The sequence below is a fragment of the Maniola hyperantus genome, chromosome 18 (assembly GCF_902806685.2).
Source record: "Maniola hyperantus chromosome 18, iAphHyp1.2, whole genome shotgun sequence".
NCBI classification, from domain to species: Eukaryota; Metazoa; Arthropoda; class Insecta; order Lepidoptera; family Nymphalidae; genus Maniola; species Maniola hyperantus.
Genome location: NC_048553.1, coordinates 9,488,467 through 9,516,233, shown reverse-complemented (window position 1 = coordinate 9,516,233; position 27,767 = coordinate 9,488,467). Strand labels below are relative to the sequence as shown.

At 37.5% G+C, this 27,767-nt stretch overlaps 2 protein-coding genes across 2 annotated transcripts in view; both read right to left on the bottom strand.

Annotated features, from left to right (window-relative positions):
- LOC117990892 (nephrin-like) overlaps nt 1–27,564 on the bottom strand; it is a 132,776-nt gene extending 105,212 nt beyond the window's left edge. The window contains exon 1 of the mRNA XM_069504523.1: nt 27,409–27,564. The gene's annotated coding sequence lies outside the window, so the exon portion shown is untranslated. The remainder of the gene's footprint in view (nt 1–27,408) is intronic.
- LOC117990544 (zinc finger BED domain-containing protein 5-like) lies at nt 6,472–9,143 on the bottom strand. Its single transcript, XM_034977990.2, has 2 exons — nt 8,894–9,143; nt 6,472–8,790 (listed from the first exon to the last, which is right to left on the bottom strand). Exons 1-2 carry the CDS (start codon nt 9,062–9,064, stop codon nt 6,886–6,888), a joined length of 2,076 nt encoding a protein of 691 aa, XP_034833881.1. The 5' UTR covers nt 9,065–9,143; the 3' UTR covers nt 6,472–6,885.
- Nucleotides 27,565–27,767: the final 203 nt, after the last annotated feature.

Genomic DNA, 27,767 nt, shown 5'->3' with positions numbered 1-27,767 from the left:
ATATATACAAAATTATACCATGGTAAGGGGCGAGCTTTTAGCTCAAGAAAAGAACCTTGTCTTCCACGACAGGCTACCAAACGCTTCGTAGCGAATAACAGGGAGGTCGGCTGTGCCCCACATAACAATGTTGAAAGGCTGGTGTCCAGCGCAGGGTCCCCCGTGCTAGTAGAGGCTTTGGTCAGTAGAACGATGGCCTTATTGGCAAATACATGTACCAACCGACCCCTCATCCAAGCCAGAACGCATAACCTAGCTGTTTTTTTTTTTCCTCCTCAGGATTTTCATCCGAGAGAGTTGAATGAGTCAAAATAGTAGATCTCTGAAATAAAATTCATCATCTAACCGCGAAAATCTGGAAGTTTGATTGGCAAGGTCTACATGTCCGTCCGACGAATTGTGCCTGCCATGTACTTGGCCATACCTAAGATAACATATGACTCCGAATACAAATAGTGTCCCAAAGTTTAGCCGATTTACTTGTTTTTGAATTTCCTCATTATAGCCCATCATCGAAAGAAGCAGAGACGATCACCGTACCATCACAACAGGATAGCCTATAAGACGTTGGCCTCTTATTCAGGACACCAAAATGATAAGCTAATAGATAGGCATGTATTATAGATAGGTAGATATATGCAAAGTATGCTATTAAACCGTTACTCAAGTGTTAGGGTATAAGTAGTAGCAATAATAATAATTATAGTACCTAAATAAAGGAATCTTTATATTAAAATCATGTCTTACTGAAATATAGCTACTTCACGCAAATTGCAGTTAACTAAATCTTTTGAAGTAATACATTGATTACAATAGCTTGGCGGCACGGCTTTGCTGGTAAGATGGTAACTAGCCTCAAACGAAGCCTCCCATCAGACAATCATCAGATCAGACAATTTAGAAATTACAAATTCCCAAATTGCTGGGAATCCCCACTTCACAGCGCTCACCACTGCGCCAGAGAGGTATAGTCGCAGTCGACAACTATAGACAATAAAATAGATTATATAATATAAATGATTTATTAATACCTCATTATAACTGTAACAATAACTCAATGATATGGCTCAGTATAATAACAATAACATATTACCATAGACAAAACACGCGTAGGCAGCCATTGAGTGTAATAAGTCGTGCGAATGATTTAAATGATTTGCATATAATTCCAGCGATGCACGATTTATATGATTTAGCAATATTATAATAAAATCCAGACTAATATTAAAAAGTTAAATGCGAAATTGTGTCTGTCTATCTGTCTACCTTTCCCCAGCCTATACGCACAAAATAAGAATAGATAATATTATATTTTTAGTACCATCCGCTTATCCGATTTTGTTTAAATTTTATTTGTAATTAAATATATTACCTATATGTATATTACTTTATGTATAATAGAATTTGCATACTAGAGACATGACATAAGAAACTTTTCAAGAGAATCAAAGAACTTAATTCCTGACAGTCGAAGTTGCGGGCGATCATCTAGTCACTACCCATAATAATATGATAAATGCAAAAGTGTGTTGGTTTGTTGGTTGGTCCTCCAATCATGCCACAACGGAGCAAGAGATTGGCGTAATTTTCTGCATGGATATAATCAAAGAGCTGGAGAGTGACACAGGCTTTCCTATAGGTATAAATTATCATCCCCTAAGTTTTACCACCTTCTAGGTTGATTTTGTAAAATAGCTTACAGGTGAAAATGAAATTAATTCTGTTAATGCCTATATTTTGGTCAAAAAACACGCGTCGATTTGATAGCCTCGTTATTTTTGGGGAATCTTAAATTCTATTAAAATATCTAACTCAAGTAAAATGTGAGAAGTTTATTTAAATATTCATTTAATTTTTAGATTGTTTATCAATGAAATAGGTACTTAGTTAATTTGTAGATTGTAGATTGAGTTACATTTTGTAATTGTAAAATGTAACCATCTTACTAGTATATTAATCAGATGGTAAATAAGAACTAGTATTTTGTAACAATACATCTAATCTAGGAATTTATCAAAAGCAACTTTTTGTTAAATGTTCTAAAAATATTCTTTCTTCCAAACAGTAAAACATTTTATATTGTTTGCATGTTAAATGTCGGATTACATAGGATTATTCAATCTCATTCCATGAATTTTAATTTTTGTTGGTATCGCGTCGCATCACAAAAATAATGATAAAATTACTTATTTTATTATTCATTTTATTTTAACCAATGTATTTTTATGAGTATGAGCATATGCACTAATGCCCATAAAAATACATACATCCATTCTTACTAATTGTGTGTCTGTCTGTCCATCTGTCTGTTTGCTAGCTTTTTAACATCCGTTAAACCTTATATTCGATGAAATTTGGTACAGAGATAGTTTGTTTCCCGGAAAAGGACACAGGCTACTTTGATCCCGGAAAATTAAAGAGTTCCTACGGGATTTAAAAAACCTAAATTCACGCAGACGAACTCGCGGGTATCATCTAGAATACCTATAATATATGCATTTTTATGAGTATGCACTATGCCGTATCTAAGATCCAAGTTAAGCCTAGGTTCAGTTTCAGTTGGATGTTATTCCTATTTATCGATCTCATAAATATTTTCTCGTAAAACGCTGGGAAACATCCTGTCTAGACCTATCTTGAGGGTTCTCAACTTTATTGTCCTTTTTTCTACATATCCGCACACTTGCTGCGACTGTCTGACGCTGTTAATTTTGTGCGTTTTCATGCCTGAATGCACGCATGTACCTACTATATGAACTGACTTTAAATGTACTGAACCTTGAAGCCATAGAAGTGTGGGTATGAAACTTCTGAGTTTCCAACTAGTCAAGTTGTGCTGTATAATATCTAAGAATATCTTGCTATAATTGCAAACTTTAAAAACCGAGTTTTTCTATTTCATCGACTTTTATACTCCAGGGCATAGGAAATAAAAAAGTTTCGTGAGAATTTGAACGAAAACTTTCATCATCGTTAGTTCCCGGAATAATAGGTGTCCCGCAAGGACTCTCGACGTGACTGAATTTTGTTTGAAAACCGTTCAAACTGTCCCGGTTTTTCCAGAGTTAACAAACCGACTATTGAACAAATTAAAAAAAAAAAAACGTAGCTCTCGGTTCCTATCGGTGTATCATTTTAATTTTTATGTATATATCTAAAATAGTTGCTAATTAGCATAATTGTGGAGAAAGAAAGATTCATAAGAAAGCTAAAATTCAATCAGCGGACAAGAGAGCTACTCGGAGTTTCTCTACATGATTAAATCAGAAATAAGGGGATCCTTAGAAAAACCAGAGTAATCGATATATCTCAACAAGTTGAATGAAAAGCTCAAGATGAAAATAGGCGGGGCATACTTATAGTTCGAAGAATCGATATCTACTTATCCTATATAAGGGGTGATAGCCTAGTGGTTGAGAGTCTACCTTCTTTTCGGGAGATCCCAGGCACGCATCTCTAACTTTTAGTTAGAGAGTTACCTAGAGTTATGTGCGTTTTTAAAAACAATTAAATATCACTTGCTTTAACGGTAAAGGAAAACATCGTGAGCAAACCTGCATATCTGAGAGCTCTCCATGTTCTCAAAGGTGTGTAGTCTGCCAATCCGCATTGGGGCAGCGTGGCAGACAATGGCCTAAACTCTTCTCACTCTGAGAGGAGACCCGGCTCACTAGTGGGCAGAAGTCGGCGAGTGCGGCTTGGCGCAATGTGCGATCAGCATTGATTGTAGGCCATTACTCATTATAAGCGTCACAAATCAACAATGTAGGCAATGTCCGACGGTAGAGTTCTGGGAAGAATTAATTCACATTTAGCATCGTGACGTCGCAATATATCAGAGTTGGCCGCTTCGTGATTAAATGTGATGTTAATTAAACGAAATATGGCTCTATATTAATAAAGTCTGTAATGGGAATTTGGAAAATTGTCACCGTAATTTTTACTAATTTTACAACGCAGCGTTGGAAGACCCCACACTAGGTGGACGGACGACATCAGACGAGTCGCAGGGAGCCGCTGGATTCAGGCGGTGCAAGACCGTGGCGTGTGGAAGTCCCTAAAAGAGACCTCTGGAATGCCTATCGATTGATGATGATGATGATGATGAATCTTACTTTATCTTATTCCTTATGCTTCTACCCATCACATAATCCTGCTCTTGATTGGTGTTGCATTCATTTGTTTAACAAAATGGTTGAAGATATTAAAAAAAAAACTTTTTAAAGCTATAATAAAAAATTATTGCGATAGTATGTTCGTTAATGTAGGTACTTTTTTAAAAAGTAAATCCATTGGGAATTGTTTGATTTTCCAGGATAAAAAGCAGCCTATGTCCGTCTTCGGGATGCAAGCTCCTCTGTACCAAATTTCGTTAACCGTAACATATAGACTGACAGACAAATCTTCGCATTTCTATTTGGAACAAATGGATATTGATGAATCCTGGTTGATAAAATTTCTTTTCAAATGGGTGAAAAATTCAGGGAGTACCTAGGTATCACAAACTGTTATTTATCTACGTAATGTTATCCTTCATAGGAAGGATAGAATTAGGCACGAGGAAATCTTATTGAAAAAAGTACTGATTGAATTCTCTGAATCGCGAAGGAAGTAAGTTCCTAAAAAGGACCGTCTAACGTAACATTCGGGTTGAGAATGTATTCCTTTTGAATACTCTTCGTTCTTTCTTTCGCGTAAGTTCCCTTTCACGTATCCCATTAATGTGAGTCTACGTGTACAATAGTGTGGGTACAACAAAACATCTTGCCTGGAGGTCCGTGAAAGAAGCTCTCTGCGAGACGGCTCACCTGTCCATATAATTAAAAAAGGCATTTTACGATGAAAAGGCTCGTTAACCCGCGCACCCAGCCCTTTATCGACATGGTTTATCGTAACGAGGATGGATACACACACACACAAACACCGACATCAACGTATCGTATCTGTGTTTATTTGATACTGATTATTAGTTAGTACTTAGTAGTCTCTCTGCATCATATTCTACGGAGACCTCCGTGATTTTGTCTGGATACTCAAAGGTACATATAGTCCGCGACAGATCGAGATTGCAATCGGGGTATGAGGCGGGGGGACGCCCCGCACACCCGTACGTCTCCTGCGCTCCCCCCCCCATTGGGTTAGCGCGGGGGCTGTGCGGCTGTACGGGGCGTTCTCTCCCCGATTGCCATTTCGACCTGTCGCGTACTATAGGGTTGGGGTTATCCCGTTGGGACGTGAGGACGTGGGAGTCCCAAAGTGCTGGAATGGACTGGCATGGACCTCGCCGCGGCAAACCCAGCGTCGGCAGACTCTCCACTGTCAAGGGAGCCATTGGGTCCAGCCGACACAATACCGTAGCGTGTGGAAGCCCCTACAAGAGACTTATGTTCTGCAGTGGGTGTCTATCGGTTGACGATGAAGACGACTTAAAGATGCTCCTTATTGAAGAAATGTAAATTCCATATTCCGTTTTCTTTAAATTCCGATACAAGTTAGCCCTTGACTGCAATCTCACCTGGTGGTAAGTGATGAAGATGATGCAGCCTAAAATGGAAGCGGGCGAACTTGGAAGGGTATGGCAGTTTTTAATAAACCTATACACCTTTAGTTTTTACACGGCATCGTACCGGAACGCTAAATCGCTTGGCGGCACGGCTTTGCCGGTAGGGTGGTAACTAGCCACGGCCGAAGCCTCCCACCAGACCAGACCAGAAATTTAGAAATTATAAAATTCCAAACCCCTGCCGGGAATCGAAACCGGGACCTTCCGCTAATAAGACTACAGCGCTTACCACTGCGCCAGGGAGGTCGTCAATAGGTATATCTCTAAAATACTCATACAGTTATAGACTCAAAAAATGCTTACCTACCACAATCGACTGGCTTGCGTAATCTCATGCCCCACGTCCCTTAATATACTTACCTACCTACCTACTTTACTGTACGAATAGGCATATTCTCACATACTTGAACACATTTCGCTATACTTTAGGTCCCTTAACTTACCAAGGAACTCATAAATTACTTTAGCGTTCGGCGAAACTTAAAATAGAATCCAACAAGCACAGGCGCCAAGTTAGTCAATTTCACGGTCTGGCGGCACGCAAGCTCGCGGATTTCGTTTTATTGCGTAATAGAGACGATGATGAATTGTCTCGTGAATAAGACAGACTAGACAGTAGACAGTTTACAAGAATATTACAAGTACATAAATGGTTAGGCTGAGTTTTTTAAAATCCTAATTTTTATGGGACTTTTGTCCGACACGGACACGCCAGCCCCATCGTAACCTAAATTACAATCAAAATTACATAATGGAATGCAACAGATAAGTAGGTACAACGGAAGAGCTATTACTGCCTATGTAGGAATATTTCAATGATCGATTTGTAGATCGTACTTGACTGGCCAGGGCCGTTATGATTCTGTCAATACTCAATACCGTCAAAAATCTGTGTCGTTCTATGTCTTAGACCAGCGGTTCCCGAATTCTTTTGGCTTCGGAACCCTTTTTGTTTCACCATTTTTCGGCGGAACCCTAGCTTTTAGTAAGAAGTAAACTAAAGACGGAAATACACTTACATCTCGTGGCGTGTGGTAGCGCGCCAGAAGCATATCGGTTTCATACATTTAATATGGTTAAAGACATACTTGAATGCCTTGTCGTGTCACGTCCTGTCAAATGTATGAAAACGTATGATCCTGGCGCGCCACGACATGCCACGCCACGTAAGTATATTTCCGCCTTAACAGCAACATTTTTTTTCGTGAAATCACACCATCTGAGGCTTTTTGGATTGGTGTCCGCAATGTTTGATGTTAAGAGAAAGACTTTTTAAGATAAAAATATTTACTTAGTTAGAAGAAAAGGTAATTACAAAAATTTTAATGTGATGAATGAAATCTCTTCATAGTTTTCCTTAAAATTACATCGAAGTCAGGTTTTATGTCCGACAATTGGATGCGGAGGTCTGGTGCAGCATTCAACCTACTCCTAAACTTATTTTTCGTGTAGGCGTACGCTGAAAACCCAGCCTCGCATCTGTAAGTTGTCACAAATGGGAGTAATGCTATGATAGCTTTTTCAGCAATGCCCGGGTATTCGTTTTTCAGGCCAATCCAAAATTGACTCGGGTTCATGATAGCTTCAGATTCGAAAAGTTGTTGGAGTGTGGATGAATTTTTAATATCAATTAAATTTTCATATTCCAATACAGTCAGTGTTAAAGGTTTGGTACTAATCCTAAATGGATTTCGGACCCATTCGATTTCCCGTAACCGAAGCTTTTCTTCTGGAAAATATTCCTCCAAAGATGTTTTTAGGTTTGTCAAATGTTCACGTATACTTATCTCTACGTCTGTAGCGATTTGAAGATGATTATATTTTTTGAGAAATTGCTCAAGTAGTGGAAAACACTCATACCTTTTTTGTCCAAGACATTCAATCCACAAGGCGATTTTCTCTTTCAATGAAGATACTTTGTCACTCACTGTAAATATGGTTATCATTCTTCCCTGCAAAGAGCTGCTCACTGTGTTCAGTTTATCAAATATGTCAGCCAAATAAGCCAATCTCATCAACCATCGCTCGTCTCGTAACAGTTCAAGATAGCTAGCACTTGCAGGCGAAGGAAGGGTCTGTAAGAAAACTTTCAGTTCATCGCGCAATTCATATAATCTGTTTAAAACCCTTCCTCTGGAAAGCCACCTCACTTCCGTGTGTAGAAGGAGTGATTGATGCTGACTTTTCATGTCTTCACACGTTTTTTTGAATAGCCTTGACTGCAGTGGACGTGTTTTCACAAAATTGACGATTTGTACGGCTTGATCAAGGACTTGTTTTAAATCAGATGGCACTCTTTTCACGGCAAGAGCATGACGATGTAAAATACAATGACTGCTAGTACAATTTTGCGCAACAGTTTTAATTCTTGACACTGTTCCTTTTACTTTACCAATCATGGCTGCAGCTCCATCGCTGCATACATCAATACATTTATTCCAATCAATTTTGTTTTTTTTCATGTATTCATCAATAACTTTAAAAATTTCTTCTCCAGTTGTATTGGCCTCCAAAGGAGCACAGAGAAACAAATCTTCTTCGATAGATTCTCTGTATGGATATCTGACAAAAACTAGCAGTATTGCTAGTCCGGCAACATCCGTACTTTCGTCCAGTTGCATTGCAAATGCATTGCTCTCTTTCAATCTATCAATCAATTCATCTTCAATGTGGTCTGAAATCTTATGAATACGGTCAGATACGATGTTGTTCGAACACTGTACCGTTGCCACTTTCTTAGCTGAATCCTCTCCAAGCAAGCAGGCAACAACTTCAGTCATGCATGGTTTCAAAAAATCCTCGGCTATTGTGTGAGGTTTTCCAGCTCGTGCAATCTTATAACTTAGCATGAATGAGGCTTTCGTGGCGTTTTCATTATCAGTTTTTGCATATTTTTGTAAAGCGGTCACACCTGCTTGATGTACATCTCTTTGTCTTTCAAAAAAACTAATGTTTTTATTTTTGAGGTGAGGATGATTAGTATCAAGGTGACGCTTAAGCTTTGCAGGTGCCAGGGAGCTATTCAACAAAATCTTGCTGCAAACAACACATTTTCCATCAGGATTTTCAGCATTCCCTATCGGTATAAATCCATAGGACAGATAGGACTCATCATATTTTCTCTTTTTTGAAGATATTCCCGCTTGACGTTCAGTATGGTCGGTAGTAGATGGTATCACTGTGTTTTGCTGATTTTGTTCAACAAAAGTGTCTTCCGTACCAATACCCTGAAAAAAAAATGCAATAAAAAACAGTTCGTATAAGCGCGGACACATACGTGTAACTTTAACAAATTGAAATAAATTATAAAAAATAGAATTAAGTTCTTACTGAACAACTAGCACCACTGGTAATTTCCGTTTTTTTTTCAATTGTCTCTCCTTCTGGTGAAGATGAGACTTGGTCAAAAGCTTGATTAGATTGATAAGTATTAACATTACTGTCCACAAAGCTAGCACCACGTTTCCCCTTAGCAATCCCAGGTTTTAGCCATTTATCCATCGTGAACTGTAAGTAAAACACAGCAATATTTTAGGCAAAAACGACCTGTTTTTGTGGAACTATTATAAGTAGCATTTGATTTATCATTGTGCAGTCCTAGTAATCGTATTGACTCAACTGAATGGTCGCAAGCTGCCGCGGTATGCCGCGGGCGGCGGGAGAGCGACGAACGGCGCGGGCGGTGGGAGGACGACGAGCGGCGCGGGCGGTGGGAGGACGACGAGCGGCGCGACCGGGCGACGCGACACGTGACACGCACAGCGTACCTACCTACCTACATGGCGCCTAAATGGAATTTTGGAATGCAATATTTTAAAACAAGTTGATTGAAAATGAATAATAAATTACGTCAATTTAATATTATCACAAGTGAAACGATTTACAATATGGAAATCTTGAATTTTCGCGGAACCCCTGAGGGTCTTTCACGGAACCTCAGGGTTCCGCGGAACACCTTTTGGGAACCGCTGTCTTAGACATTTGGTTGAAGCATTATGGCTGTTTTCTGTAGTTGAGATTTCGAGGTCTATAGAGCGTTCTTTGACTTTGCTTAGGCTGAGAGCGAGACCAATAATTAATCTATGGGCTGAGCTAGCGCGCACCACGCTAGTGCGTTTTTACATCCGTAAATTTGAGTTTGAAAATGAAAATCCGGTGCGGAATTAATTCCGCAATTCACGCGCTTCTATATAGTTCTATAGTTCACAGCTTTTGCGGAAAAAAACATAGGTACGGAAGTTTACCAAGTTGCACACTAGCTCTACGCTTGAATTCTATAGAGCGAGCGTAAGTACTTTGACTTAAGTTCAAGCTCAGACTTAAGTTTCAGTTAAAACAAGACAAATTTATGCCATCGATATAACGCTGTCTCGTTTTAACAGTGCCTTAAGGCTGAGCAAAGTTAAAGTGTGCTACAAAGCTTAAACTTATATAGAGCTTATTCATTAATAATTATTTTATCAGTGACATAAATCTGAAAAACAAAATCAAAATCGACAAGAGTAAAACATATTTCATATTTAAATTAGAATAGATACAATTTCATATATTTCTTAATCCGATAATCCGACTAATTGAAACCATGTCACGTGCCTACAAAATAAAATGTTGTAGGTACAGGAAAATTTTAAAAATTATCAGGAAAAACGTTTCAATTTCATTTAGTGAAAAATATTCCATACCTACTAAAAAGTGGGCCAATTTATTGTTATCCTAAATAAATAAAACGGGAACTCTCGATGGAACGGAACGCCAAGTTTATTTTGCGAATTTCAAACAAGTTTCCGAGCAAAAGCGGTTTATTTACTAAATACCGAACATGTTTCAATTAATGTCAATAAGTCAAATACGCGGTATTGAAGTGGAGTTCTTGGATATTTGCTGAAAAACATAATTCAATATTTCTCGCTTATTACATTCAAATCTCATACAGAGCGAGTACAAAGAATTTTCGACCAGCGTAATCGCACTAGGTATGCCATATCAACATCAGAGTGAACTGTGCCAACATCGACTTATAGGTAGCCAGGATATCCAATCTGCAAATAAGTAAGTAACGTACGGATGCGTACTTTGACTGGTTGCAGATACAATGCCTGGATGTCATCATTAAAATATTATTTCAACTCTAGATGCCCTACTTTCATGTTCCAAATTACGTATCCGCAAGCTTTGTAGGAAGTACCATTATATAATCAATAATCATTGAATCATATAAAAATAATGAGATGTCTACTACCTCTAGGTAGTAGACATCTCACTCAAGTAGAAAACTCTTACCATACCTATTGATATTATTTCGACAGTGTTGAATTATATTTTTTACTAAGCGCGTTTCTTCAACATACCTAGGTACTTATTACTATTTACTCATATCTACCAATTTTAAAACTAAAAAATATTAATGAAAAGGACGTACGTAGGTATAGGTACAAAAGGCATCTTATTTCTATAGTCCTCGACAGGTTGAGATGTCAATCAGGGTATGAAGCGGGGGAAAGCCCCGCACAGGTATTTTTTGTCAACTTATTATACTTACGAGTACATGCTATGCGCGCCCTGGTTTGAGAAGAAGCCAAATAAACTTAGCCGGGTTCATTACTTTGCCTGTTCAGTATTACTTTGAAGCTATCAAGTTACACGTACCCAGCAGGAAAAACGAACTTCAGAACAGGCATTTCATGTTCACGCCATGCATCCATATCCTATTATTTTCAGTGTAATGAGATGACTGAATAATGTCAAAGTAAAATGGAGCTAAACGCCCTTCGTTTAAAGTATAAACCAGTACCACTGATTTTAATTCCGTTTATGGCGCTCGCGCTGAAAAACTGGATCTATAAAACGATGTATTTAAGGTGCATTTTACTTTAACGCTACTTTTACGTATTTCGACGCTCGACTTTTATGAACGTTCATCATCATCATGATCAATTCATCATCGGAGCACTACTGATCACGGGTCTCCTCTCTGAATGATAAGGGTTTTAGTTCGGCCATAGTCCGCCAACTACCACGTGCGCTGGCAGTGCGAATTTGCAAACTGCATACATGAGAAGTGAGAACTCTCAGGTATGCAGTTTCCTCACGATATTTTTCTTCACCGTCAAGTATAACCTTTTTTGTTTATAAATTAAATGCTTGTAACTAGCAAAAGTTAGAGGTAGGCCGGGATCGAAGCCTCGACCTCCCAAGGCTAGTCTTAACCACTAGGCTAACACCGCTCTATGACCGTGTCGGTGAGATGTAAATCACTAACCCTATAGAAACGTTGAGCAAAAATGTTTGGTGGCAGTTTGGTGGCTAAAAGATCTAGTCTTTACCAGCGCATCGTCGATAAAAATTTGGGTGCCTTTAGGGGTATAAGTTCTAACAATAAATATATTATTACTATTTAGGCTGTTTCGGTAGCCTTACGTAAATCTAATTAATTACCCATTCAAAGCCGAGTTCGGATAATTATTTTGAGCATGGAATGTTTAAATTACCATACATAATGCATTAAGGAAACAAACTTAGAACACTATAACTGTTTGAGCTCCAAGGTCCGAGTATTGATTGGCGTGCTAAAATCTTATCGTCCTAAGGGTGGCCATTATTCTAAATCCCATATGTTTTAGTGAACCATTTATTTCACCATATTGAAATGTGGTGCTGGAGACGGATGCTCAACATTTCCCGGACGGGGCATATATGCTCCGTTCAAGAAATGTCCAACCAAAAAGACTAACGATTTGACGAACGATCGATGATTTGACGATGTCTCGAACGATCGAATACATTGAAAATCAAGATGCGGCTGTCCAACATCTGTCTGCGGCGGATGCTCGACTACTTCGGTCATATTGCTAGGAAAACGTAGAAAACGTAGTAACGAAGAAAACGAGTAGCATAGAGAAACTTTTGATCACTGGCGAGATCGGAGGAAAGAGACCCCGCGGACGAAGCCCGAGACGTTGGTCCGACCAGATACGAGAAGCGGTTGACACACTTCTACAATGCCTTCTGTACGGCCTCCAACGGGAAAAATGGCGCTACATCGTGAAGAAGGTGATATCTCGAGGGAGCCATGATCCTCAAAATTGAGGGACCGACGCGAGAAGAAGTTTTGTTTCACCCCTATTACTATAGTCGACGCATTTTAAACTGAGTCGTCGAGTTATCTGTCTGTTTCGCTCGCACTTACAAAATACGTATTAAAAATACGATTGATTCACACGTGGACACCTATACAACTCTTTACCAACTGATCGATCTGTCTCATACCTACACCCAGTCCGTTTGAACATTTCGAGCTAAAATTCAAAACATAGACGGACCTTGTAGGTAGATCGAACGGTAGGCAACCGTGAAAATAGGTTTTTGGGAAAATCTCGCAGGTTCTCGAAATATCGGAATAATACCTTAAGCTTTACATGGAACAAACGCGGAAAAAGGGGTTTAATACTACATAGTTTGTTCGCCCGGGCTTAACACTGTAAGAAATATTTTCGATATACACTTTATCATCTACTAAGCACGTAATGCCGTCGCAGCCGTCGATCCCATGCCTGATGTCTTTCCGGCTGCGTTGAATTGCTATCCCATCGGACTATTAAATCAACAAACTTTTATTACAAGCAACAGTGACTCAATTTGTTCGTAACACTATATATGATAGTTAGGGAGTAGATAGTGTATTTGTGTTTGTGCACACACTTTTGCACTATTATCTCCTTCTTACTCCTTCTTAATTGGTTAGTTTCTGCTTAAGGGAAACTTTGCATTAAATGACTGGCTTCGCGCGGGTGGAGTTTCTGAAAACGATATACAGTGCCCGGCCGAAATTATAGCACATCGAACTTTAGAAAAGATGTAGGCTTCGTAGAGCGTCGTTCGTCTCTGTCACTCATACCTATATGACGTTTCGTCGGTCTCAACGACAGAGGCAACGCTCTAGGAAACCGTTATCTCTTTCTAAAGTTCGATGTGTAAAAAAAAAAAAAGCCGTTGAGCTGTACTTGGTATGCAGTTGGTCAATCAATTTCACCTTTTCTTTATAGACACAAGTCTTTTCATAGATGTATAAATAAGATTATTTTACAACAGGCATAGAAAATGTAAAGTAATGAAAAAAGAAAACAGTGACAGAAAGAAAGAAAATCAACAATCAACAATAATAACCTAGAAATAAAAAGCCTTTTAAAGGACCTGACTTATTGTTATTTATGTTTCTAAAGCTACCTTTCGTGCATTCAATACTCTAACAAATAGAAGTAAACAGAAAGTACCTATTCTATAGAATAAAGGGGGGTGACTCCTTGTGGGCCCCGGATCTAGAGGGACTCTAAGCTTTGAGAAGTCCTTTAGTGAATTCCGGAAAAAGTGGGAAAAAATTATGCTTGTTTTGCTCTATAATATATTATTTAGTAACTAGATGATGATTTCCTGTTCACTCTCATATAAGTAACTAGCAACCCGCCCCGGCTTCGCACAGGTAGCTTATTACAATTTTCGTAGGGATCCCTAATTTCTTGAATATGAAATAGATCCTATGTTACTCAGGAATAATGTAGCTTTCTACTGGTGAAAGAATTTTCAAAATCAGTTCTACTGAACCGATTTTGAACAGTAGGAACTACCTGGTGTTCCAGAGATTACTTTCTACACACAAACTTACAAACTTTACCGCTTTATGATATTAATATAAATTATCGTTTCTACAAAATTAAAGAATAATGTATTCTACAATATTTAGTAAGAAATACCTGCTGATTTCGCTCGCAATATTATTTAATATCTGCTTGCTGATTTTGTGTCCGCTTTCATCATGAGATTAGGAGATTAAAGTATCTATCTCTGTTCAGTCGCGCTTTATATTTCGTTACCTTAATTATTATTTTCCTTATGTTCCTTCATCCCCTTTATGTCAACTCCTTCCATTATTATCAAAAAAGCCGTAACACTCTCGTCGGAGAACGGGGGCCTTAATGACGCCGCCCCAGGCCTGCTACGAACTTAGTCCGCCCCTGCCACGAATTAATCAAATCGATAAGTAAACAATTTGTGCTCCGAATTAGAAAGTCAATAGGCATTAACGCGTTATCATTAACATAATATCGCCACCATTCCATCATTATCATAACAAATATATTGATTTAAGTATGTATATTTTCCTATTGATCCTTTTATTTGCTTTATTTTTAGTATAATTATGCTTTCCGAAGAAGTAATTAAGTCAGTAGACTCAGTAGGAACGAACAAATAGACGGACTTTGACAACAGACAAATTCTTTCAATTATTTTTTGTAAAAACCTTAGTTTTTACTTTTAACTTTTTTAGATACTCTTGATTATTCAGAAGAGTCTGAAAAATGGGTTATTAGGTTACTCCAGATTCTACAGAAACTAAGTTTTAAAATTAATTCCATAATAATTATAAGTACTTAAACATATAATTATAATTAACAAAAGCAAAACTTGAAACAAACAAAATAATTTTATAAAAATAGTATCGTACTTATCAGAAATAAACAATATTATCTATGTATATTATAAAATAAGTAGGAATAGATCTATAGAATATTAAAAACGTTTTTTTTTAATTCTATTTGAAGATAAGTAGACAAAACTGAGAAATCTTATAAAATGGATACCACCTGAAAAGTTGGCAGTTTCCTAACCGAGAATAATTTTCCCAACAACATTTATTAATTTATCACCAAACCTTTATCGGCTCAAAACTCAAAAGGCTTGTTAAGCCTCATTTCAATAAAGAACAATAATTAGCATAACTTTGCATAAGCGTATACCGTAATAAAATTTGAAATAATTAAAAAAATTTGTATCCACAAGATTATACGGCCGGTTTTTACAAGACTCATAACTTTAGGGATTTAGACGAGGTTTATATTGGAGAGGCGAGAGCGTGGTACTGTGGTTGCTTATAAGTCCCGCAAATTGCTAATACGCGTGGCCGCCATTTTAGTGACGTCAGTACTGGACTGAAGTTTCGAGCTGATGGTATATTTTTAATTAAATATACGTCAAATGACGTATATAATGACGTCATTTCGATGTTAATGAGATATGGTTCCAGCGCAATAGCAATTTGCGGGACTTATACCTACGCTACGGTACAGCCATGACGTGGACTCATTTCTCTTCTATAGGTCAATAATTGTATCATCATTGTCGGCCGACTACTGAGTACCTACTGAGCACGGGTCTCCTCTCAGAGTGAGAAGGGTTTTAGCCATAGACTACCATGCTGGCCAAGTGCGGATTGGCAGACTTCATACACCATTGAGAACTTTATGGAGAACTTCCAAGCAAGGTTTCCTCATGATGCAATATTTTCCTTCATCGTTGAATTAAAACGCACATAACTTCGAAAAGTTAGAGGTGCCCGGGATCGAACCTACGACCTCCCGAATGTCTATCAACGCTTTTTCAAATTTAGACCAATTGTATGACGTTCGTTACATACTTAACATTAAATAATACTGGATGATGTCTGCGACTTCGTCTGGATTAAGGGGTTTTACAAAATCCCGTAGAAACTCTTCGATTTTTCGCGATAAAAAGTAGCCTACATCCGGGACGCAAGCAATCGCGGTACCTACCTAATTTTAAAAAAATCGGTTAAGCAGACGTGCCGCGAAGAGCTAGCAGACAGACAGACACATTTTTGCATTTATAATTATTGTAGTATGGATGAGATTTTAATGATGAGATGAGAGGAAAGAGTTAAGATCCCCTTGACGGGTAAAATGGCGTCAGATACCACGTCCGCGCCACGTCTCCGCCCTCGCTAGTTCTGTATACCTTTCCTTGTGTCCGAATCGCCCCTCCATTTGCCTAATGCGGCGCGAATAACAATCACCATTGCTTCCAACTGCCTACATAATTTCACTGCTTACCGGGGCAACGCTCAATAAAGTAAGGGTTTTATAATACTTCCTCAACAAAAAATCCTTACTTGTTTTAACATTGGTACTGATTCTGAGCATAACCTAATTGTAGAGTATTCGCATCCTCTTCTTATTAATGTAATATGAAAAGGACAGACGCAGTTTGACAGTTTTAAATTTAATTTTTAGATGGTAAAACCCGTGATTTTAGCGCACAGTCGCGAGCCTACTGTTTAAATTTGTAGCGTGCACTAAAATAGAGTCTTTAAATGTAAAGTTCATGTTCTGTCCCTTTTTAGCATTGTTAAAAAGAAAAGGATGCACACAAGGATGCAAAGGATACTCTAAATTTAGTTTAGAGAAAGACAACGGAATCGGTGCCATTGACTGCCTCGTTGGTTGCGAACACGTAAATCTATTTAGCCTTGGTAGAGTTCCATTCATATCAGATTGCCGTCTCATCGGACTATGCGAGTGTGAGATTAATGAATGCACCTGAACTTATGGACTATGGGAGTGTAGGAATATAGAGTGCATCTGTTTTTATGCACATACTTAAGTTTACTCAACTACTAATTGACTAGTCTAATAGATAATTTGTAATAAGAGTTACCATCAATAGAACTATTCAACGTTATTTTTTGTTAATATAAAATTATAATGATGAGATGAACGGAAAGAGAAGAAAGAAAGCGAGTAAGAAAATAAAAGAAAAAAATAGCAACCTTGCACTGATTGAGCTTACAGGCAGCCAGCACAATCAGTAGGCATGTCCCGCGAAGCTTTGGCAAAGCTTTGTCGATAAAAAAAGAAGAATAAACACGAAACTGTCGTAATTATTGTGCGTGGGCTGCTGGCAGATGACGCCTGACGGGGATAGTATTGCGAGTTGGACACACCCTGTCAGCAAGCAGAAGTCCCTTCAGATTTTTCTCTTTTTCTCCGTCATAGAAAAATAAGGTAAAGATAGAGGAAGACATGAATAAAATAATATTTACAGATAATCTACTAGTCCATAGAAACTTTAAAAGTTTGGAGACCCTTGCCTTAGAGTCTACGGAACTGAAACTTTACTTTCAGTTACAAAAGACACACAACTTCGTAGCCTTGGCAGTAATTAGGAAGTATATATAAGTACCAAAGTAAACAAGTGCCAATGTTATACAACTCACAAGAATGTCTAATATTTGTTTATACAAGTACAAATCCTTCCCTACTCCATGCATGCTCCTCAGCGCTCTCCATACCAACGTAGTTTGGTTCTCATTTAAATACTAACCAATCATAGGCACATTCTATAAAAAAAAATCTGTTTATATGTGGCTGTTTACCAGATTTCCGTAAAAATATGTAGTTATTTTCCAAAAATCCTTCTCATACTGAGAGGAGACCCGTGCTCTGGTAGTGAGCTGGCTATGGGTTGATCATGATGATGATGAGTAGGTTCCACATTTAAATGGAAATCCCAAGTTATTTCAGTCACCAGATGAGTCGACCGAAACTTTGAAAGCTTTTTTATTAATTTCCAAGCCCCCACGCAGCTAAGCGCCCGACCTTCAGTTGGTTTCAGTTTTCATTATACTTTATACTTACTTAATAATAATTGGAGGTATTTTCTGAAAAACTTTCAACCTTCGATCACGTCAAAGTTGAGATATTATGAACTAAGGTAAAATGACTTGGCGCAAAACAAATATCCCTGGATATTTTCTTTTGCGATGAAATATCTATAGATCTGAATTTTGACTTGATTATGGGTTTGAAATTTTTTCAAAAAATACATTCCATTTTTGATATTTAGTTAAAAGTGCTGAGTTATTTAGATACAAATTTTCAATATGTCTAACGCGCTCTCTAACATCCATATCCACACCAGTACTTCCTTTATCTATGTCTACAGTCTACACCATTCATATTCACTTATCTGTGATTCATGTCCATACTAATATAATAATATTATAAATGCGAAACTGTGTCTCTCTGGCTGTCTGCTAGCTTTTCCGGTCCACCTGTTTAACCATTTTCGACGAGATATTTGGTACAGCGATACCTTATATATCCCAAGGAAGGGTATTACCCTACATTTTGTCCCGCTCATTTGTGTCTAATTGCGTTAAAACTTTGCGATTTAAACTCAAGTTAATGAACTATAAAACAAAATGGAGACTATGAAAATATAGTAATTGAATGCCTGAGGTACGCTATATTGAATAAAAGTTTATAGCAAAACTAGCACTGAAATGCGAAAACATTAATATTACCTGCATCTTAAACCTAAAAGCGATATAAAATATTAAAATTACGTGGCATTAAAACGATCGTAAAATACCTGGGAACTAATGTATTGCTTTAGAAATTAATTAGCTGTAATGCCCATACTTTGCCTATTTCGATTAGGTTTTATGAGAACCTAAAGGTGACGACTAACCTAAAATTATATCGTAACGGAACGGAACGAGCGTGTTTATGTTACCGGCTCAAATATCCTCGTATGTTCAGCCTATAAAGCTGAAAATTTGTAATAAATAATTATAAACAAAATCTAAAACAGAGTGAACTAGAGTAAGAGAACTCTCGGTTTGATCCTGAATCGACGCTATGCTGGTATTCTCACGGATGACGGATAGAACTCGGATGACGGAAGTGCAGTGCGTAATCGCTCTTACTGTCGTGAACATTTCTAAACGGAATGATCAAAACCATTCAAAACTTATAGCCGATAATTTGACAAATCATCGAACACCAATAAGCACCACCGTAACTACTATTTGAACAGTCAAATTGATTTCACCAATTTGCATAACTGAATATTTTAACGTCACAAAATGAGCCGAGAAATTTTCGGCGAAAACGAACAAATACTTATTTTGATTACTCCAAATGATTTCGTACCTAGTATTATTACTTTAGGAATGTATTTAATATAAAGTAAACTTATTTAGCCTAGTTAAAATAATTTGTTTTTAAAAAGAGTAGAATCTGCTTAGTGGAAGAAGCTGCTTTCCGAATCGGTGGTCCTTTACCTAAGAGAGCCTATAAGAGCCGTACTCAGAGTCGGTAATCGTTACTTAAGATTGAGTTAAAACGAGACAGATTTATGTGAGAGATATAGCTCTGTCTCGTTTTAACTAAACTTAAGTAACGATTAAGCGACTCTGAGTACAGCTGTTAGTCCCTTACGAGCCCAAGTTAGCTTGCATGAAACGAAGAGACCTACAATCATTGTTTGGTTCCTTATTATCGTCACTTGTAGGAACTTCCACAGTCCACACGCCAGTCTGCAGTCACCACGGCCACGCTTCCAACGCTGGACTTTCCGGTGCGAGGTCACCATTCCAGCAACTTGGGACCTCACGTCTATCGGTTTTTCGATCTACGGGCAAGTTGATATCTTCGTTCGCTAACTGACCAATCAAAGTGAACATTGGTACCCTACAGGGGTGTTACGGATATTCGCATCCACGAGTGCGGAACATTCGTATTTTATCAGACATCCGCAAAATATTGGCATCCGCAATAACCCTGCTATGTACCCTGCCTATTGCCACTACAACTTTGCAGCTCCCTAGTTGCTTATTTAAATACATCGGGCTAGTATTTCTAAATAGTAGGTACTTACTGTATATAAAACACATGTCGGTCAGAGTCCTACCTATACTTAAAGTCATTAAAACAACATTTTTGACCAGTCGTAATTTCGATAAGTCATCACGGATCCAAGCTGCATCCTGTATCATCGGGAAATACGCCATCTTTAATAACAGCACGTAGTTTATTTGCAATTTGACTGGTATGAGGTATGAGTCATGTCTGATTTCCTAATTTAGATAGAACGGATTACGGTGCCTTAATCCGAACAATGTTTTACGTTTTTTTCCTTACTAAATTGTTAGTGTGGGTGGTAAATAATATGGTGTTATTTTAATAGCTCAATTATTATTATAAACCATAGGACCTACGACTGCGTTACTTTGTTAAGGTTCACTACGTTTAGTTACCCAATTCAGTGCCTTCAAAAAGTAGATAAGTTACTGAACAGATTTAATTAACGTTGTAACAGATAGTTAGAGCGTCTTTCAGAGTAAAAGTCCTATAAATTAACACTTAGAGGGACATTCATAGAATATTCCTATCAAACTACTATAATCTTACTTCTTGACATACTTCCCTAATGATAAAAAATATTGTTCATTTTATTAATAATATTTTTATCATATAGAATAGAAAAACGGAAATTCAGCCTGAATGAGGCTAAATCCTCCTTCCTTATGGATAACAACACGAGACCGACAAAACGTCACATAGGTATGAGTGACAGAGACAACGCTCTACAAATCCGAAATCTCATTCTAAAGGTCGATGTACAATATTTCTTGCCGTGTGTGCGCAATCACATGTAGGTATACACTCTCCGTTCCCTCACTCACTGGATAGAGATCAGGCGCAGGACAGCATGTCAGATAAATAAGGAACTCCTACGGGATTTTTAGAAACCTTAAAACGAATTCATAGGAATTCAAAGGTAGTCTTCTAAATATATAAAAGGAAAAGGTGACTGACTGACTGACTGACTGACTAATCTATCAACGCACAGCTCAAACTATTGTACGGATCGGGCTGAAATTTGGGATGCAGATAGCTATTATGACGTAGGCATCCGCTAAGAAAGGATTTTTGAAAATTCAACCCTTAAGTGGGTGAAATAGGGGTTCGAAATTTGTGTAGTGCCCGCGGATGAAGTCGCGAGCATAAGCTAGTCTTATATAATAGGGCACAATGCACCCTTAACATCTTAGGGCAGCGCGAGTTCCTCCCAATTACACCGTACATCGTTTCAGATTGTGTCCATTGTTTGAGATAAACTGGGTCGGGAAAGTGTATATTTTTTCGTATTTTTATTATGCCTACCGCAGACTGCTGACATAGTCGGTCAAAGACTAGATAATAATTATTACTTTTTGTAATTTTGGGTTGTGCCGTTTTCATCCTATGATGTCTCATCCCGAGCATTTTTTTTCTTAACTCAACCGATTTATATTCCTCACTCATTCAACAGAAATTATTTGCTATTAATTGTTCCACGAGTATTCCTCACTCAACCGATGTTTATAATTTTGAAATTAGCCTGAGTTTTTATGTACGGTCTAACAAAAAAAAAATGTTATTATTTTCGTGTAGGTCGTATCGTGATATTATATTCACTACTTCTGGTATTGTATAAAACAACAATTTCACATCACTATAGCGAATAGCGATCCTTTTTACTTACACTAGTTTTAAGGTGTCTGTCCATTTATCATTAGGTACTAACAAAAAAAATGATTTTTATTTTATTTATTTTTTATTAAGATTTCTAATTTGCCTATCGTCTATAGAATGTACTTACTAAGCAGGTACCTACTTAGGTACAAGTTTATTTGAAAAAAAATCTTTCTATTCCCAATTTTGTCCTGAAGAGTATTGAACATAATATTATGAGTAGTTGATAGCACTGAAGCTGTCGGCAAACTACAGACATTAGTCGGTGGCAGTTCTTCATGTGAATGAAGAGTTAGCTGTTAGCAGCACCAGGTATCATCTATGCGTCATATTATATTATTATTAGTGTCAGACATCAAGTCGGCCGATGTCGGAAAAATCGGTCTCAGACAAAATCGGTCATCTGTGTTAGGCCTTACGCTATGCAATTGTGTTGTAGTGCAACTCTAATGAAATTGAAAGGTAAAGGTTCAATCTCATCAGTCTTATTGAGGCGAAAGACGAAAGAGTTTTTGAGTACAATACTATGAGAGTGGATTGAAAATTCAGAGCAAGTAAAGTACTTATGTTGGCACGATCTGTATCCGACGGATTTTGTGAGATGAACTCAAAATTGTATTAATCGCTTTAAATCGCATGCATATACCTGTAAAAGTAGGTCATTAGGGTTCCGTGCCTCAAAAGGAAAACGGAACCCTTATATATATCACTTTGTTGTCTCTCGGTTTGTCAAGAAACCTACAGGGTACTTCCCGTTGACTGATAATCATGAAATTTGGCAGGTAGGTAGTTTTTATAGCAGACATAAGGGTATAAATCTGAAAACCGTGAATTTGTGGTTACATCACACAAAATAAATTAATTTGTGGTCATGAACTAATAATAATTAGGATTTTCAATTTTCGAAGTAAGATAACTATATCAAGTGGGGTATCATATGAAAGGGCTTTACCTGTGCATTCTAAAACAGATTTTTATTTATTTTTATGTATCATAGTTTTTGAATTATCGTGCAAAATGTCGAAAAAATACGACTGTAGTACGGAACCGTCGATACGCGAGTCTGATTCGCACTTTACCGGTTTTTTCTCTAGAGATACGGGATAAAAAATAAAATAAATACGTTAAAACTCCTTTAAAGCTTTGTTATGTATGATTCTGTTATCATTATTGTACTACGTGACAGTATTAACTTTTGGTCCCGAAAATTTGTAGGAATCTCTTAGGAGTTATTGCCTTTTACTTATTATTTATTCGTAGAGCGTAAGACACGTAGAGTTGGGGTTTAATTGCGAACACCAGTCGCAGTCACAATAGTCATCAAAATATTTAGTACAGTAGTAATAGCAATCATGAATTGCTTCATTTCATTTAATTATAATATAAAAAGAAAAAGCTGACTGACTCACTGATCTATCAATGCACAGCTCAAATTACTGGTCATATAGGGCTGAAATTTGACATGCTGATAGCTATCATGACGCTACGATAGAATTTTTGAAAATTCAACCCCTAATGGATAAAACAGGTGTTTAATTTAATTTAATATTTAAAACAACTTTATTGTTAATAGATTTACAGAGAGTAAGAATACAGGATACACTTGAAAAACAAAGGGCGACCTTATCACTAAAGTGATCTCTTCCAGGCAACCCATACTTAAGAACTTATAGAACTGTTTGGTGTTTTGTGTAGTCCATGCGGACTAATGTCCGCGACAGGTCAAGATGGCAATCGGGGTATGAGGCGCGGGGACGCTCCGTGTACCCGAACGTCACCCGCGCTCGCCCGTACTGGGTTAGCGCGAGGGCTGTGCGGGGCGTTCCCTCCCCGATGGCCATCTCGACATGTCGGGTACTATAGGTACCTACCACAGGTACCTATCTATATCAAAATAATAGAAAGAAGAAATAACGATTGCGAATGAGTAGTGCTATTATCCCCAGATGAAAAATAAATCTTGTCGGCCTACCCCGCCCCACAAGACAAATCTCGTCAGAAATTACTGTGGCAAGGTAGGTAACTTCTCACGTATGACATTGGAAATTACCTACGTCAAACTATATTTTGGTCACGCAACAAAATTATGGCGTTATTTCTAACAAATCTTTGTTTCGAACTAAAAGGCTACAGAGTCTAGTCTCATCATCATCATCACCATCAACCAATAGACGGCCGCTGCTGGACATAGGTCTCTTGTAGGGACTTTCACACGCCACGGTCTTGCGCCGCCTGGATTCAGCGGCTCCTACCGACTCGTCTGATGTCGTCCGTCCACCTAGTGGGGGGTCTTCCAACGCTGTCTAGTCTAGTGGGACTTATATTATAGCTAAGTATACCTAAGTAATTATATTTTAATTTTCGGAATAATTAAGTATCTAATATTAGTTTTACAAATACTTTAATGTGGTAGTCAAAGATTTTAAGCGTTAGAATAATGTACCTTCCTAGTCAATCAAATCATCATCACTACTAGTTAAAGTTAACTTAGTACATCATATTATTCAATGAAGTAGATAATGAAGTACTTAATCTATATAATAAATCTTAGAATTGAAGGACAAACCAACAATGCTTTGTCTATTAATTAATTTTTATTTAAGTCTATTAAAGAAGGTTAAGTAGAAAATAATAACCTAATTGGGCAGGTACTAAACATAGGTATTACATTCGTAGGATTAATCCGCACTAAGCCCTTACTCACGAAATTGAAATATCAAGTTACATTAATGAACTCAAGTATAATCTCTCCATGATGGCACACAATGCCATCAAATTAAACGTCTATGAATAATATAAACTTTAATATAACAGGTAGGTACTGTATCCACCAACAAAGGTATACAATAATGCTTGGTTAGAGCATGTAAAACTGTGGTTAGAGGGATCGAGTTACAAGATAATAGACGACCTTTTTTGACGCCGCTCCACCACTCTCTCTCTCTCCGCGTCGTATTCCTCATTGCTGAGGTTCGGCATCCATTTACAGGTGGTTTCTTGGGATAGTAATAACTAATAATGCAGTGGGTTCCCAGGTCTTTCTTTCTATTAATGAATGTTGATGCTGGTGTAGGTACATAATAATATTAAATGGCAATAATTAATACTATAGTTCACCAGACCTAACCTTTAGAACGAGAGTAACCGACATAGCAATGGGCAGGGCACATAATGTAGTTCGAAAAACCGATAGGTGGTCTCGAGGTGCTGGAATGGCGACTTCGCACCGGAAAGCGCAGTGTTGGAAGACTAGGTGGATAGACGACATCAGGCGAGTCGCAGGGAGCCGCTGGATTCAGGCGCGCAAGACCGTGGCGTGTGGAAGTCCCTACAAAAGACCTAGTACAGCAGTGGAAGTCTATCGGTTGTTGTTGATGATGATGATGATGAATACTAAAGGCAGCAGTGGAAGATATTAATTATTGAATTAAAGACACGGAGAAAAAGGAAAAGGTTAAATTGGACCTATAAATTCGGTCATCAATACACTTTCACTAATCACTATGCACTAACTCAAAGGTTTAGCTGTTTCAGTCTCTAAATAATCTGTCATCAAACGAAATTCATTACAGAATTGATTAAATAGCTCTGGATAGTACAGGATCTCTTTAACACCCGAAAGATCTCAGTCTTTATTCAATGTATTTGAGTTTGATACTTTATTGCAGGGCCAAAGGAAAGTTAAATTAAACTTGAGCCTTAATAAAGCTCCTTTTTATTCAAATTGAAAATAATTTAACTTTTTGAGAAGACTTTGCTCTAAATCTAAAGTGATCAATATTTTAGGCAAAGTATTTTAAGTTTATAATATATTTCAAAACAAAATCATCAAGTTTTTTTTGGTTGTCACAAAAATTCAATAGTTACGGCACGTCTTCGCTCGAATAGAATTTTCTGAAATCCTTTCTACGTGGGCGCTCTATAGATCTCAGCCTTAGACTAGACGTAGTGGTTTGAGCTATACCTACCTTGATATACGCATAGTACGTACTTATAGATTTAAAAATTGACAAAGATCTATTACAAAATCCATACTTAATATTATAAATGCGAAAGTGTGTCTGTCTGTCTGTCTGTCTGTCTGTCTGCTAGCTTTTCACGGCTCAACCGTTCAACGATTTTGACGAAATTTGGGACAGAGGTAGCTTGCGACCGGGGAAGGACATAGGCTACTTTTTATCCCGGAAAATTTAAGAGTTCCCACAGGATTTTAAAAACATAAATCCACGCGTACGAAGTCGCGGGCATCAGCTAGTAGATAATAATTTGAGTAGGTAGGATATTACGTACACTAATAATAAGAAATCTTTGCTATAATTATTATTGGTGTATTTAAAGATATACCCCAGATGTCAGACAAATTAAATTAAAAGAAGTAACTTGGACTCTAATCCAAATCGTTAAAAAGTCACAAAAAAGAAAAAAGTAGCCCGTTGGAACACTTCTAATTGCTATAAAAATTCTTCAGTTGAATTTAATACATCCTCAATTTGAAAGTTAGGTAAGACTCCAGTAAAACTCCCGCAAAACATTTTTCCTCAACTTAGTCTCGTTATTAAAGTCAAAGACTTACTTGGCTTTTTAATGAAAAGTACTTAAATGCGGGTAAGGTTCGTTTTAATTAATACATAAAAGTTTTAAGTTTTGAGAGCTTTGGGCATCTTACCATTTTCATAAAAATATGATGTCATGTCACTAGCTGATGCCCGCGAATTCGTCCGCGTGGAATTAGGTTATTTTAAAAATCCCGTGGGAATAATCTTTGATTTTCCGGGATAAAAAGTGGCATACTCGTATGTCACTCTCCAGTTCTTATCTATACTCCTGCAAAAAATCACGTCAATCCGTTGCACCGTTGCGACGTGATTGAAGGACAAACCAACAAAACAACAAACAACACACACTTTCGCATTTATAATAATAAGGATTCCATATTTTCTTGAGAATTTGCCCAAATATACCTACTAGAGAATGTCAAACAATTTTTTTTAAGCACTCAATCCATACTATTATAATTGCGAAAGTGCGTCTGTCTGTCTATCTGTTTGTCTGTCTGTCTGCTAGCTATTCACGGCCCATTCGGTTCAACCGGTTTTGATGAAATTTCGTACAGAGATAGCTTGCATCCAGGGGAAGGACATAGCTTACTTTTTATCCCGGAAAATCAAAGAGTTTTCCTCGGGATTTTTTTAAAACCTAAATCCGCGCGAACAAAGTCGCGGGCATCATCTAGTTAGAAATAAAAAATTTGCGTAATTTGCACCAAAATATTTTCGAACTTTTGGTGAAAATATTGTATAAAATCACTCAATAACATATCTACAAGTGTATAGTGAAAAGGTACTGAAAAATTTTCAGGAGCTTGACTAATTTAAACAAAAATACAATTGTCATGTCCTACACTATTCATCAAAAGTGCACTCTAAATACTACGATTCACAATGCAATAAAACACATTTTGTACAGGTCCTTACATACTTACCTAAGGATCGACATTATACCAGTTTTATGTTTAAAATATAAAATTGTCATGAAAAACCCACGTATGACGTAGGTACAGTACTTGTAAACTTTTAGCGTAAATACTACTTCAAGAATAATCCTCTTTCTCATCTCTACAACTAAGTATTATTTTTTACTGCAATTTTCTAGAAACTAAATGGGAAAAACATGATAAAAATATTTCATACTTACTTACTGAAGGATACGCCTGAACTTACAGTTGCAGAAACACTTTATTCCAAAGTTTTATTCACACAAAACCAAAAGTTTATTAAGTTTGAGCGAAAAAAATATAACAAAACGAACTCTAAGAACTAAAATAAAACTGGTTTCCTCTTATATTTATAATACCAACGTTTTTATGCAATACAGTCACGAAAGTCCTCAACCAAAAGGGGCAAATCCTGAATAACACTGGAAAAAATCCGAAATGAAAACACGAGCTTTTTGCGGCCCGAAAGCTCGATACTACGGACCTCGCTACGGTGTTACTTTCGAACAACAGTCGGAATCCGACTACGGTCTTCACTACATACTTACTCTCTGACTCC